Below are 17,666 nucleotides of genomic sequence, written 5' to 3' on the forward strand. Positions count from 1 at the left end.
ATATAAATAATGTTTATATATGTGCAAATGTAAATTAATTAAATGTATGTATGTATGCAATATTCAATTATCACCTATATTACATGAGAGAACTGTCCCAATAATATATGACATCAACTGTGCACATGCAATACTGTAGGTAGGCCTACATCGTTAAAATACTGTCAGCCAACAGAGGATGCTGATGGGCATTATGAAAGCAGACGAACACATAGTGAGAAGTACAACAACAGCAAGGGCAGGCTTGTTGATAACTTTGAAACTCCATAAGCGGCCCCTTTAAGAAAGGACGTCTGCTGACGTGACGAAATGTCCTGGTCTTGTGTGTGAGAGCTATGAAATCAACAAGCGAGAGAGACTGGTTTCAAACGGTACTGAATGAGATAGTCTATGCTATTCTCTCTTAGGGGGGGGGGGGGAGTTGGCATTTCTACAAAACTAATCAAGGCTGCAGCGGGATGTAAAATCGTTGCTCTGGTTTACAAAAGAGCGGATTGTGATGGCGGGGCTGAGGCTCAATAAGCAGCTTGTGTCTTGGCGGTTGTGAGCAGGTGTACGCTACTGGATACATTCAAAGGCAATTCTCAGTGTTAATGAAACTTTGCTACGATTTACGGGCTGGGTAAGAACTTGATATTTTAAATATAAATAATGTCCATGCAAAGTAGCCTAGCTCAAGTATTTACGTGTGGTGTGTATGTTGGCTTTTAGTTGGGTAAATCATTATTATTTAATGGAGCGCAAGGTCTACTGTGCGGAGTCTCAGTTACGAAGATTACAATTTAATTGGGAAATATGAATTGGCCAGTACAAATAAACGAACGTTGCATCGCCATAGCGTCAAAAAAAATGACTGGTGGGAAGCTGAGACTAACCTAACGGACTTGTTACATTATGTCACAGCGGGCCAACACCTACTGTTGCTTACGCGCTTTGTTACAGTCGCGAAGCAACACAACACTGGTCCTTCATACTCCGTCAATCACGGTGTTTTTAGGCTCATATCTTACCAGTACCTTTTAGCCTTTTGAGCAGAAGTCTCAGTTCCATTAGTTCCATTCCACAAGTCATTGGATCAAGGCGTCTTCTGTACGGGGAAGGTTTGTTAAGAAACCCCCAGACGCTCGGCATGAACATTACATGCATCGCTTGCCGTACGGTTTTGGAAGCATACGGATCTTTCATATCAGAAATAAATCATTTGTGAACAATGTTAAATTTACACTTTTTCTATAGTGTTGGGAGGGGAGGGGGGATCAGTGTCCCCACATGGACACATATCCATGTTTGTGTGTGTTTATAGAAGACACCTGTTCTAATTTGCTATCTGGCATGCTCCCAAACACCTGTATGTAACAGAAGGCCTCTAAGAAACATGTTGTCACTGAAAAAATACGGTTGGCTGCAACTGTGGAAAAAGTTGTTAAAACGGTACACAACACAGCCTTGTTCACAGTGAAGGCCTTAATTCCACTATAAGTTTTGGAATACTGACTATCCAAACAGCAAGAGACAAGTGACCTAATTTGGATTTGTGTGTGTTCAGACCGCTGACAATAACTACGCTAGTTGTCATAATAAGTGTGTGCTCAGCCTCCCTTCAGAAGTGATGTAGTAAGCTATGGTGACAAACAATGCCTCCTGCCATGGATGTTTCCCAGTAAGAATACTTTTTTTTAAAAGCCTCAAAGGACGAGATGATCCAACTTTCAAAACGAAGTCCTTTTTGGATGGGCAACTTAGTTACCAACCTAGCTAGCTGTTTAGCCTTCTAGCACATTCACTCGCTTGTTTGGAAACCAATAAGAAATGCCAAGTAACAGTCTAAGAACCAGACGGGTAAATTAATCCGATTTGACCGTTCAAACAAAAGTCCCATGGCCGGGAATGAGATTTGTATTTGACTTCAAACCACCTACGAAGTTTCTTTGAAATGTGGCTTGAAATATCTACCACCATGTGCTTTTTGGCTGTTTAGATTGCAGGGAAAAATAACCGATTCTTATGGGATATGCAAAGAAACAGGATTTGAGTCGCTTCAAACTGCCAATGCTTAAGTGTTTATTTTGCATCTGTGAAAGGATTTTAATGTGACATGAAAGTAAACGGATTTAGGTTTCTAGAACCATATCGCAATTGAGAACCGATTCATGCTTAGTTTTTGGCTGCCAGAGCCTGTCTACCTTTGAACATAACATATATATATTCTACTTTGACTCTTTTAAGGAGTAATGGTAAGCTCCTTCAGAGTACATCTTGGCCTAGCAGTGCCTGTCCCTCACCGATTATGTGTTCATTGAATAGAGTTATTAGCAAAGTTGACATGGCGATTGGAATAATGGGGTCAGCTGTGGCTAGTTAGACTCGGTAGCCTACTGTAATTTATATTTGGGTCATAATTCGATCACCCATCATAGCCTTAATCACAGCACATTATCAAACATTGTATTGTGATGATGAGTCTTCTTTTCAACCTAACGATTTACAGTGTGCCTACCTCGGCAATATGGCCATCCGCATTGATTCCGACTGTAATCAAGTTAATTCCTTATTCGTCTCGTATGTTGTCATCCTGACTTAGCCTAGCTTCCATTTGTAAAATATGTGAGCTTGGACCAAGTGTAGTGAGACTCCTAGACCAAGTAGAATCTCAGCAACTTGGATGAGAGAGAAATAAGCATGACTATCTTTCTGGTGTCCTCAGAGAACTATACCAATGTCATTTTATAAATCCTAATTGTTGAAATTAGTTGTTTTTTTGTTCCTATTCCACAAAATTTGTAATAAAAATGACCGAACACTCAACTCCTTCACTAAAACGTTTCAACATATAGCCTAACTTTGACATTCATTCAGAAATCACTCTCTGAATGAACAATCACATGTAGACTACAGGTTCAGTGGGTCTGCAACCAGGAATGACATTGCCAGGGGGTTGGATGGTTGAGTGTATTTCATGTGAAACTAAACCTATATAAGGTGACTGTTCCTAGTAAATGTAACACCTACAGGTGGGTATGAGATGTGTAAAGCACTTGCCAATGGGGGTTTCCGGGTGGGCGTTTCTAGTTGGTATTATTCTCAGAAATCTCTCAATTTGTTTTACTATCCCTCACCCTAAACCTAACCATGTTTGATTTAATGTTTCTGTTGAATTCAAAAATGTCCTATTTTCTATGCAAGTGTGGGGTCTTCCATCACTGCTAACAATGCCCGTGACTATCCAGTTCCTAGAATGCTGTTCTCTTCTCAGAATGTGCTCAATCAAACACACACTAGGCATTGAGGAGAGCAGAGCCAAGTCTCTCTGTGGCCCCTTCTTTTTTTCCAGCAGACCCACATCAGAGGTGGGAAGCTCATTAACGTGAGACATGACAGCACTCATGGCTGGCATACAGTATCAATGGCTCTCATAGGAGTATATAGACTGATGTGCAGTCATAAGTACTGTGTGTCAATGTGCCTGAATATTTATGAGGTGTGTGTGTCTTGAGTCTGTGTCGTCTAACTGTGTATATGTTTGACTGATTGTATGATTAAGCAGTACTTCAGACCTCTCTGGGAATATCCCATTGAAGAACTCGCTCTTCTCTGAACAACATGACAGCTTTACCCTATAGTACCACCTCGCCTTGCTCCCGCAACTGTCCAAATGCTTCACTAAGCTGATGGTGTTGAGTTCTGTGGTCAGAGGTTCATCAACTCCTTAAATGGTCATGGTTAGGATTAGGGCAATGGTAATCTGATTCTAGATCTATGGTTAGGGGTAACTTCTACCTTGATCATCATTGGCAGGGGCTTAGTGACACACTGACCATAGACGTGTATAATGAGGTGAGCAGAGGACTTCCTAGAGATGCACATGAGGACACCACAAGCTTAGATGACATCCACCTTGAGAGCCAGATCAGATTCCCCTGGCCTGAACTATCCTATAGGAAGTCCTGTGCCTCCATGTGTGTCATCCTTTTTGTTCTGCTCTAATGGTGTCATCACTTGTAGGACACAGAGCTCTGATGCTCACCATTTTACATTAGAGTGAAGGATCCCTTTGCTGTGTAGATGTGTCATTGGTGCCATTCACATCATTCGATGCTCTGTCAACATTTAGGTTTGTTTGTGTGGGATTTTAATGAAGTGTGAATGAGCCAAGGCCTTTCAGGTAGGTGTGTGTGTGTATCGTGTTCTTTCTCTGTTCACGTGGGTGGAAAGGTTTTTTGTTTGTTTTTCAGCTGAAGGAAAGGGATAGAGGTATGATGGTCCTGATGGTTTCTCTGCCCACACAGAGACCGGAGTCAGTGTTGTGGTCAGAGAAACCTTGAGTATAATTCCTCTCCTCTCTTTCTCTCATCTACTGGGTGCCAGGCTTTCCAGCTCCTCTATCTCACTGTTACTCTGAGACGTGCTGCTTCTGCTCCAAACGAATACAAATGTGAAGGCTGTAGATAGAAAGATGCAGTAGGCCTATAACAACACAGCTAGAACCTTGAGAGCTGCATGGTGTTATCATGCCAGATCTGTTTCTAAGGGGAGGGGTGTGTGTGTGTGAGAGCTATTGTGTCACCCACAAAGTTTCCGCTAGCCCCTTTCCACCCCCTTTCCAGGGCCGGCTCCAGACATAAGCGGTCGCTTAGGTCCCCGACCAATTTGTTTTCTTCTATTCTTGTTTACAATGAAAGTGACTTGAAAGTGAATTCCCAACCATAACAAACTGAAAATGCATCCAAAAAGTTTGTAGAGTCACACTTGATGTAATCATTGCGTGCTAGGAATATGGGTCAAAATGCTGTCAAGTTTAATGTCATACACTATTAGTGAATTTGTCCAAATACTTGTACCTTCAAATGAGAGAGGGGGGGGATTTGATACAGAGTGAGGAAGTTAGACCTAAATGCTAACCTCCCTGTTATTGGTAATGGTGAGAAATTAACATGTTTTAGGGGTATGCTATTATGATACCTTTTGAATGGGAGGGGGGGGCTAGATGCATAAAGTGCTTTTATTTGTAAATGGTAGAACGGTGTATGTATGAAAATCCCTCAAGTTAAAGGTGACATTCTGCACTGTTGCATCATACGGAACATTTGATCTCAAATATAAAATACTGGAGTAGGCTATAAAACCAAATTAAACGTTTTTTTTTTTTAGCTTCACTGCCCAAATATATACTCAGAGGGGGTAGATCTAGGTCAAAAGGATTCGCATGAATCAAGTCGTTAAGTCATATTTTTGGAGTGTTTAGATGCGATCACCCTCTCACTTCAGTCTCCATCTCGCTCCACGCCTCGTTCTGGGGTTGTGATCATTTCCTAAGCAGGAAGGGTTGTGGCCCTGGATGATGGCTGACGACTCAACCACTGATGGGCCTTTGATGGATCTACCGCTAGACCTATATGGCTGTGTTCCAAATGGCACTTAATTCCCTTTTCTAGCTCACTACTTTTGAGCAGGGCACTGTAAAGGGAATAGGGTATTTTTTTAAACGTTTGTATCGGTAACACTCAACGATTGTCTTAACTTGTGCATCTGTGTTCCGTAGTGTTTAGGTACTTATTTACAAGAAACTACATCTGTGCAAAGAAATGTCTTGCTATCGACCCCACCCTTTCATTTTCAGTGCTTTTCAAAGGGGAACCTCTGACCCTTGTCTGTTTGTCTTTTCAGGATTGCTGTACACCATGCTAAGGTAAAGCCGCTGAAGAGAGGGGTGTTGAACATGCTTAAGCGGCTGGACAAAATCAGGTTCAGAGGTCAGAAGCGAGACGACTTCCTGGATCTAGCAGAGTCCCCCAACGGATCCGACAATGAATGTGGCGATGACATCCTGCTGAGGACGAGGCCTTCACTCAAGTCACAAGACACGGAAGAACTAGGAGACCCTGTAAGAATGCGTTCCACTTTGCTGTGTTCTTTGACTCAAATGAGAGACCGTGAGTAGGGCCACAAATTTTCCTTGCAATGTTACCCGACCAGGAAAAACTCTGGGCCATAGTTGGTCTGGAAAAACTCCACGTCAGTGTTTCCAAGCGGCCATGTTTTTACCTGTGCGTGCGCAAGCTTAGGGTTCTGTATACATATTGCCTATTATTTTGGCTGGCATGGCTAGAATAAGCAGTCTGACTTTGAGAGGCCTCAAAGGAGCATAGGGGGTGTGTGTCAGTCACCAGATTCTTGGAACGGCGCTTGACAAAACACACGGCATCAACAAAACACAAAGCTATGGAATTTATTGTGCAAGAGTGGTGTCGCATCCCTCCAAGAGTTCCAGACTCTTGTAGAATCTATGCCAAGGTGGATTGAAGCCGTTCTGGTGGCTCGTGGTGCCCCAACGCCCTATTAAGACACTTTATGTTGGTGTTTCCTTTATTTTGGCAGTTTCCTGTATATTGTGTCAGTTAGTGATGTGCAGGCTGACTCAACCTGCAGTTCCCACGGTTATATCCACAAGGCAGATGGGTTTAGGGTGGAAGTCGACCGATTAATCGGATTGGTCGATTAATTGGGTCAATTTAATTAAGGCCGATTTCAAGTTTTCATAACAATCGGAAATCGGTAAATGTAAACTCTGATTTTGCCGATTTAAAAAAAAGAAGTTTTTTACACCTTTTGATTTACCCATTCAAGTCAGTTCAGAACACATTCTTATTTTCAATGACGGCCTAGGAACGGTGGGTTAACTGTCTTGTTCAGGGGCAGAACGACATATTTTTTACCTTGTCAGCTCGGGGACTCAATCTTGCAACCTTACGGCTAACTAGTCCAACGCTCTAACCACCTGCCTCACGAGGAGCCCACCTGTTACGCGAATGCAGTAAGAAGCCAAGGTAAGTTGCTAGCTAGCATTAAACACTAATCAATCATAATCACTAGTTATAACTACACATGGTTGATGATATTACTAGTTTATCTAGCGTGTCCCGCGTTGCATATAATCGATGCTGTGCGCATTCGTGAAAAAGGACTGTCGTTGCTCCAACGTGTACCTAACCATAAACATCAATGTCCTTCTTAAAATCAATACACAGAAGTATATATGTTTAAACCTGCATATTTAGCTAAAATAAATCCAGGTTAGCAGGTAATATTAACCAGGTGAAATTGGTCACTTCTCTTGCGTTCATTGCACGCAGAGTCAGGGTATATGCAACACTTTGGGCCGCCTCGCTCATTGCAAACTAATTTGCCAGAATTTTACGTAATAATGGAACAGGAATATTTAGACATGGATGCCACCCGTTAGATAAAATACGGAACGGTTCCGTATTTCACTGCAAGAATAAACGTCTTGTTTTCGAGATGATAGTTTCCGGATTTGACCATATTAGTAACCTACGGCTTGTATTTGTGTGTTATTATGTTATAATTAAGTATGATTTGATAGAGTAGTCTGACTGAGCGATGGTAGGCACCAGCAGGTTCATAAGCATTCATTCAAACAGCGCTTTTGTGTGTTTTGCCAGCAGCTCTGCTGTTTAGGACTTCAAACCTATCAACTCCCGAGATTAGGCTGGTGTAAAGATGTGATGTGAAATGGCTAGCTAGTTAGCGGTGTGCGCGCTGATAGTTTCAAACGTCACTCGCTCTGAGACTTGGAGTAATTATTCCCCTTGCTCTGCATGGGTAACGCTGCTTCGAGGGTGGTGGCCAATTAATCGGTATCGGCCTTTTTATCCTCCAATCTGTGTCGGCGTTGAAAAATCATAACCGGTCGACCTCTAGTTTAGGGTCATGAAATATTGTGTGTGTCAGTTAGTGATGTGCAAGCTGACTCAACCTGCAGGCCCCACGGTTATATCCACAAGGCAGAGATGGGTTTAGGGTCATGAAATGTTGCGTGGATGAAGGGCAGGTGGGCGGTCGTGTTGAATAAACTGAATACATAAAAAAATACAAATTTATCATTCTTATGCCATTTATATCTATAGGTGACATTAGATTTTTCTTTCATAGTAAAAAAAATGTAATTAGTGTGTATGCCTGACTTGACGCGTGACAAATAGCCTTCACACCAATTTCCAAATGGGCAGAAAAAGTTAACTTGGATCCACTGAGGTTAAAAGGACAATGTCTGCGTGTTTAATTCAATAAGAGAGAAGCTACAAAATGGAGAGTTAAAAATAAAAGAAGGGAGGGCCAGAAAAGTGATGTTTGGTAAAGATTTGATGATGGTAATAGAGAATGATCAGTGCCTATGTTGTTTGAGGAGCTATGCAAATTCGCCAGTCACAAGAGCAGGACTTCAAATAGGCCTATGGCATGTCAAGGGAACTGTTGCCTACTGTTCAGAAGGATTAAATGTAAACTGAAATCTGGACACTGACTATACAGTGCATTTGGAAAGTATTCAGACCCCCTTGCATTTTTCCACATTTTGTTACTTTACAGCCTTATTTGAAAATGTATTAAATAGTTATTTCCCTGATATCTACACACAATTCCCCATGACAAATCAAAAACAGGTTTCTAGAAATGTTTGCCAATTAATTTTTTTCAACTACTGAAATATTACATTTACGTAAGTATTCAAACCCTTTACTCAGTACTTTGTTGAAGCACCTTTGGCAGTGACTATAGCTTCGTCTTTTTGGGTATGACGCTACAAGTTTGGCACACCTGTATTTGGAGTTTCCCCCATTATTCCCCCATTATTCTCTCTCTCAGGTTGGCTGGGGAGCTGCCCAGCTATTTTCAGGTCTCCTGAGATGTTTGATCAGGTTCTAGTCCGGGCTCTGGCTGGGCCACTCGGACATTTAGAGACTTGTCCCGAAGCCACTCCTGTGTTGTCTTGGCTGTGTGCTTAGGGTCGTTGTCCTGTTGAACCAGTTTGGCTGGGCGGCCAGCTCTAGGAAGAGTCTTGGGGGTTCCAGACTTCTTCCATTTAAGAATGATGGGGGCCACTGTGCTCTTGGGGACCTTCAATGTTGCAGAAATGTTTTAGTACCCTTCCCCAGGTCTGTGCCTCGACACAATCCTGTCTCCGAGCTCTACGGACAATTCGACCTCATGGTTTGGTTTTTGCTCCGACATGCACCGTCGACCTTATATAGACAGGTGCGTGCCTTTCCAAATCATGTCCAATCAATTGAATTTACCACAGGTGGACTCTAATCAAGTTGTTGAAACATCTCAAGGATGATCAATGGAAAAAGGAGGCACCTGAGCTCAACTTTGAGTCTCATAGCAAAGGGCCTGAATACTGATGTAATTAAGATATTTGTTTATATATTTGCCAAAATGTCAACCTGTTTTTGCTTTGTTATTATGTGTGTGTGGAGATGAGGATTTTATATAGTTCATTTTAGAATAGGGCTGTAACGAAACAAAATGTGGAAAAAGTCAAGTGGCCTGAATACTTTCTAAATGCACTGTATGTCTATGACCTGTCTTTAATATCTCCTGTTTTAATGTTACTACAGACGTGTGTGTGTGTGTGTGTGTGTGTGTGTGTGTGTGTGTGTGGTAGCTTCCAATGGAGTTGATTACATGTCCCTCAGGGAGACATAATGGACAAACTTACTTCAGGGAGGAAGGGAATGAGAGTGAAGGAAACACAGGGCGGTTTGATATGCTTTGTTCCTGTTTACTCTGCTCATTCTTCAGAGGGAGGGTTGGCTGGATGGATGGATTGATGGAGGGAGGGTTGGCTGGATGGAGGGAGGGTTGGTTGGCTGGATGGAGGGAGGGAGGGAGGGTTGGCTGGAGGGAGGGAGGGTTGGCTGGAGGGAGGGAGGGTTGGCTGGAGGGAGGGTTGGCTGGATGGAGGGAGGGTTGGCTGGATGGAGGGAGGGTTGGCTGGATGGAGGGAGGGTTGGCTGGAGGGAGGGAGGGAGGGTTGGCTGGATGGAGGGAGGGTTGGCTGGTTGGTTGGTTGGCTGGATGGAGGGAGGGAGGGAGGGAGGGTTGGCTGGATGGATGGAGGGAGGGAGGGTTGGCTGGATGGAGGGAGGGTTGGCTGGCTGGAGGGTTGGCTGGCTGGAGGGAGGGTTGGCTGGATGGAGGGAGGGTTGGCTGGAGGGTTGGCTGGAGGGAGGGTTGGCTGGAGGGAGGGAGGGAGGATTGGCGGGATGGAGGGAGGGTTGGCGGGAGGGAGGGAGGGAGGGTTGGATGGAGGGAGGGAGGGTTTGCTGGATGGAGGGAGGGAGGGAGGGTTGGCTGGATGGAGGGAGGGACACAGGGTAAACACAGTATTTCTATAGACTTTCATCCACTATGGTTACTCTGCTCAGTCTTCAGAGGGAGGGTTGGCTGGATGGAGGGAGGGAGGGACACAGGCTAAACACAGTATTTCTATAGACTTTCATCCACTATGGTTACTCCGTGAATTTATCCTCCCCTGCTTGCCAATTAATATATCATTACTGCCGATCTCAAGTGTTTGGACTTCTCTTGTCTTAAGGGGATATTTTAAACTGCACCGGTCATCTTGACTTTTTCATGCTTCATCAGCATCAGCCAGCCAGTGTTTTTCCCCCCACAAATTAAAACAGAAGATTAGTCTCTTGATTGTATAATTTCCTCAAAGGGGCCAGTTTCTTGTGCTCATCTGCTGGTTTCTAATATAAATTGAGTCCTTTGCAGGGTTAGGACTCGCGGCTGAGTGCACACATTTTGTGCGCACATGTGTGTACGTCTTCCAGTGTGTCCCAGTATTTGTGGAGGTCGCAGGCTGCCCACCGTGTGGTTCTATGCCAGGCATGTGGGCAGCTGCTCACTGAGTGGGTGTGCGAGGTCACTGACTGCAGGAGGCGTCAGGAAAACACACAAACATTGCGTACGCTCTTCATATACAGTGCCTTCGGAAAGTATTCAGACCCCTTGACTTTTTCCACATTTTGTTACATTACAGCACCTGTCTAGATAAGGTTCCACAGTCAACGGTGCATGTCAGAGCAAAAACCAACCCGTGAGGTCGACGGAATTGTCTGTAGAACTCGGAGACCGGATTGTGTCGAGGCACAGATCTGGGAAGGGTACCAAAACATTTCTAGAGCATTGTTAAATGGAAGAAGTTTGGATCCCCCAAGACTCTTCCTAGAGCTGGCCACCCGTCCAAACTAGAGGTCGACCGATTAATCGGAATGGCCATTTAAATTTTTTATTTTATTTTTTACCTTTATTTAACTAGGCAAGTCAGTTAAGAACAAATTCTTATTTTCAATGACTGCCTAGGAACAGTGGGTTAACTGCCTGTTCAGGGGCAGAACGACAGATTTGTACCTTGTCAGCTCGGGGGATTCAATCTTGCAACCTTACAATTAACCAGTCCAAAGCTCTAAGCACCTGATTACATTGCACTCCACGAGGAGACTGCCTGTTGCTAGCTAGCATTAAACGTATCTTTATAAAAAACAATCAATCATGTTTAACTACACATGGTTGATGATATTACTAGTTTATCTAGCGTGTCCTGCGTTGCATATCATCGTTGCGGTGCATATCGTTGCTCCAATGTGTACCTAACCATAATCATCAATGCCTTTCTTAAAATCAATACACAGAAGTATATATTTTTAAACCTCCATATTTAGCTAAAATAAATCCAGGTTAGCAGGCAATATTAACCAGGTGAAATTGTGTCACTTCTCTTGCGTTCATTGCATGCAGAGTCGTTGTATTTGCAACAGTTTGGGCTGCCTAATTTGCCAGAATTTGACATAATAATGACATAACATTGAAGGTTGTGCAATGTAACAGGAATATTTAGACATGGATGCCACCCGTTAGATAAAATACGGAACGGTTCCGTATTTCACTGCAAGAATAAACGTCTTGTTTTCGAGATAGTTTCCGGATTTGACCATATTAATGACCTAAGGCTCGTATTTCTGTGTTATAATTTTGTCTGATTTGATAGAGTAGTCTGACTGAGCGGTGGTAGGCAGCAGCAGGCTCGTCGTAAGCATTCATTCAAACAGCACTTTTGTGCATTTTGCCAGCAGCTCTTCGCAAGCACAGCGCTGTTTAGGACTTCAAGCCTATCAACTCCCGAGATTAGGCTGGTGTAACCGATGTGAAATGGCTAGCTAGTTAGCGGGGTGCGCGCTAATAGCGTTTCAATCGTCACTCGCTCTTGGAGTAATTATTCCCCTTGCTCTGCATGAGTAATGCTGCTTCGAGGGTGGCTGTTGTCGTGTTCCTGGTTCGAGCCCAGCGAGGAGAGATACGGAAGCTATACTGTTACACTGGCAATACTAAAGTGTTAATGAAATACAAATGGTATAGAGAGAAATAGTCCTATAATAACTACAACCTAAAACTTCTTACCTGGGAATATTGAAGACTCCTGTTAAAAGGAACCACCAGCTTTCATATGTTCTGAGCAAGGAACTTAAAAGTTAGCTTTCTTACATGGCACATATTGCACTTTTACTTCTCCAACACTTTGTTTTTGCATGATTTAAACCAAATTGAACACGTTTCATGATTTATTTGAGGCTAAAGTGATTGTATTGATATATTAAGTTTCCATTCAGCATAGTTGTAATTGTCATTATTACAAATCGGTGTTGAAAAATCATAATCGGTCAACCTCTAGTCCAATCTGAGCAATCGGGGGAGAAGGGCCTTGGTCAGGGAGGTGACCAAGAACCCGATGGTCACTCTGACAGAGCTTCAGAGTTCCTCTTGGAGATGATTGTTGTTCTAGAATGTTTTCCCATTTCTGTAGCACTCCACCAATCATGTATTTTAATGGTAGAGGGGCCAAATGGATGCCACTCCTCAGGAGCATGACGGCCTGCTTGGAGTTTGCCAACAAGTATCTCTGTTCTGATGAAACCAGGTTTGAACTCTTTGGCCTGAATGCCAAGCGCCACATCTGGAGGAAACCTGGCACCATCCCTACGGTGAAGCATGTTGGTGGCAACATGCTGCGGGGATGTTTTTCAGAGGCAGGGACTGGGATGCTAGTCATGATCAAGGCAAAGATGAACGGAGCAAAGTACAGAAATTTGGCTCAGGATCGCAGACTGGGGCGAAGATTCACCTTCCAACAGGACAATGACCCTAAGCACACAGTCAAGACAACACTGCGGTTGCGTTCTGAGCCCCATCCTGTACTCCCTGTTCACTCATGACTGCATGGCCAGGCACGACTCCAACACCAAGTTTGCCAATGATACAACAGTGGTAGGGCTGATCACAGACAACGATGAGACAGCCTATAGGGAGGAGGTGGTGGTTGCGTGGTTGCTCTAGAAGACCTGGTTGTGTTGTCAGGACAACCTCTCCCTCAATGTGATCAAGACAAAAGGAGATGATTGTGGACTACAGGAAAAGGAGGACCGGGCACTCCTCCATTTCTTATCGATGGGGCTGTAAGTGGAACAGCTTCAAGTTCCTTGGTGTCCACTTCACCAACAAACTCATGGTCCAAACACACCAAGACAGTTGTGAAGAGGACACAACAAAGCCTATTTCCCCCTCAGCAGAAAATATTTGGCATGGGTCCTCATCCTCACAGTTCTACAGCTGCACCATTGAGAGCTGGTTGCATCACTGCTTAGTATGGCAACTGCTCTGCCTTCGACCGCAAGGCACTACAGAGGGTAGTGCGTACGGCCCACTACATCACTGGGGCAAAGCTTCTTGCCATCCAGGCCCTCTATACCAGGTGGTGTCAGAGGAAGGCCCTAAAAATGGTCAGACCCCACCCACCACAGTCATAGACTGTTCTCCCTACTACCACATGGCAAGCTTGTACCGGAGCGCCAAGTCTAGGTCCAAAAGGCTTCTTAACAGCTTCTACCCCCCCCAAGCGATAAGACTCCTGAACAGCGAATCAAATGGCTACCCAGGCCGTAATAAAAAAAATAAAAAAAATAAAAAATAAATGATGCTGCTGCTACTCTGTTTATAATCTGTACATAGTCACTTTAAATCTACCTACATGTACATATTACCTCAACTAACCGGTGCCCCCGCACATTCACTCATTGCACCAGTACCCCCTGTACATAGCCTCGCTTGTTATTTTACTGCTGCAGTTTTAATAATTTGTTACTTTTACATTTTTTACTTACATTTCTTAACTTAAAGTATTGTTGGTTAAGGGTTTGTAAGTAATTACATTTGATTTGAGGAGTGGCTTCGGGACAAGTCTCAATTGTCTTGAGTGGCACAGCGAGAGTCTGGACTTGAACCCAATCTAACATCTCTGGAGAGACCTGAAAATAGCTGTGCAGCAACACGCTCCCCATCCAACTTGACAGAGCTTGAGACGATCTGTAGAGAAGATTGGGAGAAACTCCCCAAATACAGATGTGCCAAGGTTGTAGCGTCATACCCAAGAAGACAGAGGCTGTAATCGCTGCCAAAGGTGCCCCAACAAAGTACTGAATAACTGTAATTTTTCAGTTTCTTATAAATTAGCAAACATTTTTGAACAGTTTTTGCTGTGTGTGTGTAGATTGAAGGGGGGAGGGACAATTTAATACATTTAAAAATATATATTATTTACAATGACGGCCAAACCCTAACCCGGACGACACTTGGCCAATTGTGCGCCGCCCTATGGGACTCCCAATCACGTCCGGTTGTGATACAGCCTGGAATCGAAACCGGTTCTGTAGTGACACCTCTAGCACTGAGATGCCCTCCACTCGGGAGGCCATATACAGACTAGGAAGGTAAAAAAAGGGGAGTAGGATTCTTTAGACTATTGCAGTTATCTGGCAGGTGGCCAGATAACTGACTACACAGTTATCTGATAAAAGTTAGACAGTCCAGGAGCATCTCAAGTTCCAATAGTGATGGAAAGAGGACTATTTTTACGGTGAGGAAATCTAAATTTAAGTGCGGCACTCCAGACCTTGGTAAAGACTGAATGCGGGCCCTGGGAAAAGGAGTTTGACACCCCCTAATCTCACTGGTTAACTCGCACTTCTAATGAACTGGCACACAGTCACTGGTCACGAGTATTAATCCCCTGGCCACAGCACACCCAAAATGTTCTCCCTCTGTGATTTAAGCCTGCACTGGGAACAGTGCCAGAGATACTGGGTCACCAACCGTTGCCACGCCTTCTTCCCAGTAGCCTAGAGTACTGCTGCTGCTTCAGGTTACTCTGTATTAACGGTTAGCGTTACATCACCTTGTGGCTTCTTGGCATCAGATGATACGAAAGTAGTTGTTTTCCTCCACTTCTCGTCTCTTTGGTCTCACAGTCTCTAAATCTCGTCTCTTTGTGTTGTATGTACCTCTCTCTCGTTCTATTGTCTCTGTCTTGTTTCTGTGGGTTAGATGATGACAGGAGAAGGCTATTGATGGATGAGAAGTGGAGTAAATGTTTATTTTCAGCTCAATAAGATGTCTCGGCCGGTCTGTCTGTGAATAAGATAAAACAAATAGCAGGACAGGAGGCAATTCCTCAGCGGCGATATCCTGGCTGTTCTAGTATGAGCTATCTCCTGTAGCTTTTCATTCAATATCTCATACAACACTGAGATTGTAGGTGCAAGTGATCCATCCACATGTCAATGCACTGTCCCCATTCCTGATTTTTAAGGCTTTCTGCAAAGGTACAAGGCTCCGATGCATTCTAATCAATATTTAGCTAAACTATGGAACTTTCGGATTGGTTATATTGAGCAGGAGTACTGTTGACTGTATCTCGGAGCAATCATGACTCTATTCCATGCTTCTGTAATGTTATGGTTCAGCCCATTTAACATTTTTATCCCCATCTAAGTAGAGCAAATCTCACTAGGAGTTTTTTGCAAGTCATGGCCTGTGACTGAACCCAGAGGAATACCAAAAAAGCAGTGTTTCTACAGCTTCTAGAGGTGAGACTTGCTTTTTAACTCCCGACCTTCGCTAAGGCGTCGTTTGCTTGACCTAATGTGGAAGGAGTTCTATCAACGTGAACAGGCATCTACTTTAGTAGTCTGTCTGACAGACTGTATAGCAGTCCAGGCCCTCTCTACAACACCAGGCCAAGCCTGAGGGCTACAGCCTACAGCTGTCTCATGGGGCCCTTATTGCTCCCTATATGAACGGAGACTGTTTTGCACACATCCAACTTGGCACTGGAGCTGGACAAAACTATAGAAAGAAAGGGTAATGTCCTCACTGTTTTCTGCTATAAAACATCCATCCTTTCCCCCCCTAACACTCCCTCCTATCACAGCAGACCAGGTGGGTGGATCTGTCATTGATCTTTGCTAGAATGCTCTGATAGAGATGTTGAGGTCTTTCTGTTGTTAGGCGTGCTCTCTGATGTTTGATTGTGAGTGGTCTGTCTCTGATGTTGGGGATCTGTTATTGTCTGTCTTCGATTGGCCAAAATTGTTTCCCCTATAATCACATGTCAAATATACCATTATGTAGCTTGTAGTTTGACGGTTTGCCTGCCACAGATATAATTATTAGGGTTGGAAGGTATCCAGTTTTGTCATACCGTTTCTGTACCATATCGGGGTATACTGTATTACCGGAGGTTTACACAAGGGGCGCTATTACACAACAAAAATGGTACACACACACACACAGTGCATTCGGGAAGTAGTCAGACCCCTTGACTTTTTCCACATTTTGTTAGGTTTACAGCCTTATTCTGAAATGGATTAAGTTGTTTTTCCCTCATCAATCTACACACAAGCACCTTTTTGGTAGCGACTACAGCATCGAGTCTTCTTGGGTATGACGCTACAAGCTTGGCATACCTGTATTTGGGGAGCTTCTCCCATTTATTCTCTGCAGATCGTCTCAAACTCTGTCAGGTTCGATGGGGAGCATCGCTGCACTAGCAATTTTCAGATTTCTCCGGAGATGTTAGATCAGGTTCAAGTCCAGGCTCTGGCTTGGCCACTCAAGGACATTCACAGACTTGTCCCGAAGGCACTTCTGCATTGACTTGGCTGTTTGCTTAGGGTCATTGTCTTGGAAGGTAAACCTTCATCCTCAGTCTGAGGTCCGCAGTGCTCTGAAGCAGGTTTTAATCAAGGATCTCTCTGTACTTTGCTCCCTTCATCTTTGCCTCAATCCTGACTAGTATCCTATCCCGGCCGCTGAAAAATCCCCACAGCATGACGCTGCCACCACCATGCTTCACCGTTAGGATGGTCCCAGGTTTCCTCCAGAAGTGATGCTTGGCATTCAGGTCAAAGATTTCAACTTGGTTTCATCAGGCCAGAGAATTCTGTTTCTCATGGTCTGAGTCCTCCATGCAGGCTGTCATGTGCCTTTGTTTACTGAGTGACTTCTGTCTGGCCACTACTATAAAGGCCTGATTGGTGGAGCGCTGCACAGATGGTTGTCCTTCTGGAAAGTTCTCCCATTTCCACAGAGAAACTCTGGCGCTCTGTCAGTGACCATCAGGTTCTTAGTCACCTCACTGACCAAGGCCCTTCTCCCCCGATTGCTCAGTTTGGACGGGCTGCCATCTCTAGGAAGAGTCTTGGTGGTTCCAAACTTCTTCCATTTAAGAATAATGGAGGCCACTGTGTTCTTGGACATTCAATGCTGCAGATATTTTTTTGGTACCCTTCCCCAGATCTGTGCCTCGAAACAATCCTGTTCCGGAGCTCTGTGGACAATTCCTTCGACCCCATGGCTTGTTTTTTTCTCTCTGACATGCACTGTCAACTGTGGGACCTTATTTAGACAGGTGTGTGCATTTCCAAATCATCTCGAATCAATTGAATTTATCACAGGTGGACTCCAAGTTG

General features: G+C 44.0%; 1 protein-coding gene across 3 annotated transcripts in view; it reads left to right on the forward strand.

The window, feature by feature from the left end:
- The first annotated feature begins 301 nt into the window (after nt 1–301).
- The window catches only part of gramd4a (GRAM domain containing 4a), a 62,453-nt gene continuing 45,088 nt past the window's right edge, over nt 302–17,666 (forward strand). For 2 of the 3 annotated variants that reach the window (XM_046297660.1, XM_046297661.1), the window contains exons 1-2: nt 420–622; nt 5,665–5,881. In XM_046297660.1, the coding sequence (XP_046153616.1) occupies nt 594–622; nt 5,665–5,881 (246 nt within the window). In that variant the 5' untranslated portion in view covers nt 420–593. Of the gene's footprint in view, nt 372–419; nt 623–5,664; nt 5,882–17,666 lie in introns of those variants that run through there. The other variant, XM_046297662.1, reaches the window with a different exon arrangement.

Source organism: Oncorhynchus gorbuscha, linkage group LG14 (assembly GCF_021184085.1).
Source record: "Oncorhynchus gorbuscha isolate QuinsamMale2020 ecotype Even-year linkage group LG14, OgorEven_v1.0, whole genome shotgun sequence".
Lineage (NCBI taxonomy): Eukaryota > Metazoa > Chordata > Actinopteri > Salmoniformes > Salmonidae > Oncorhynchus > Oncorhynchus gorbuscha.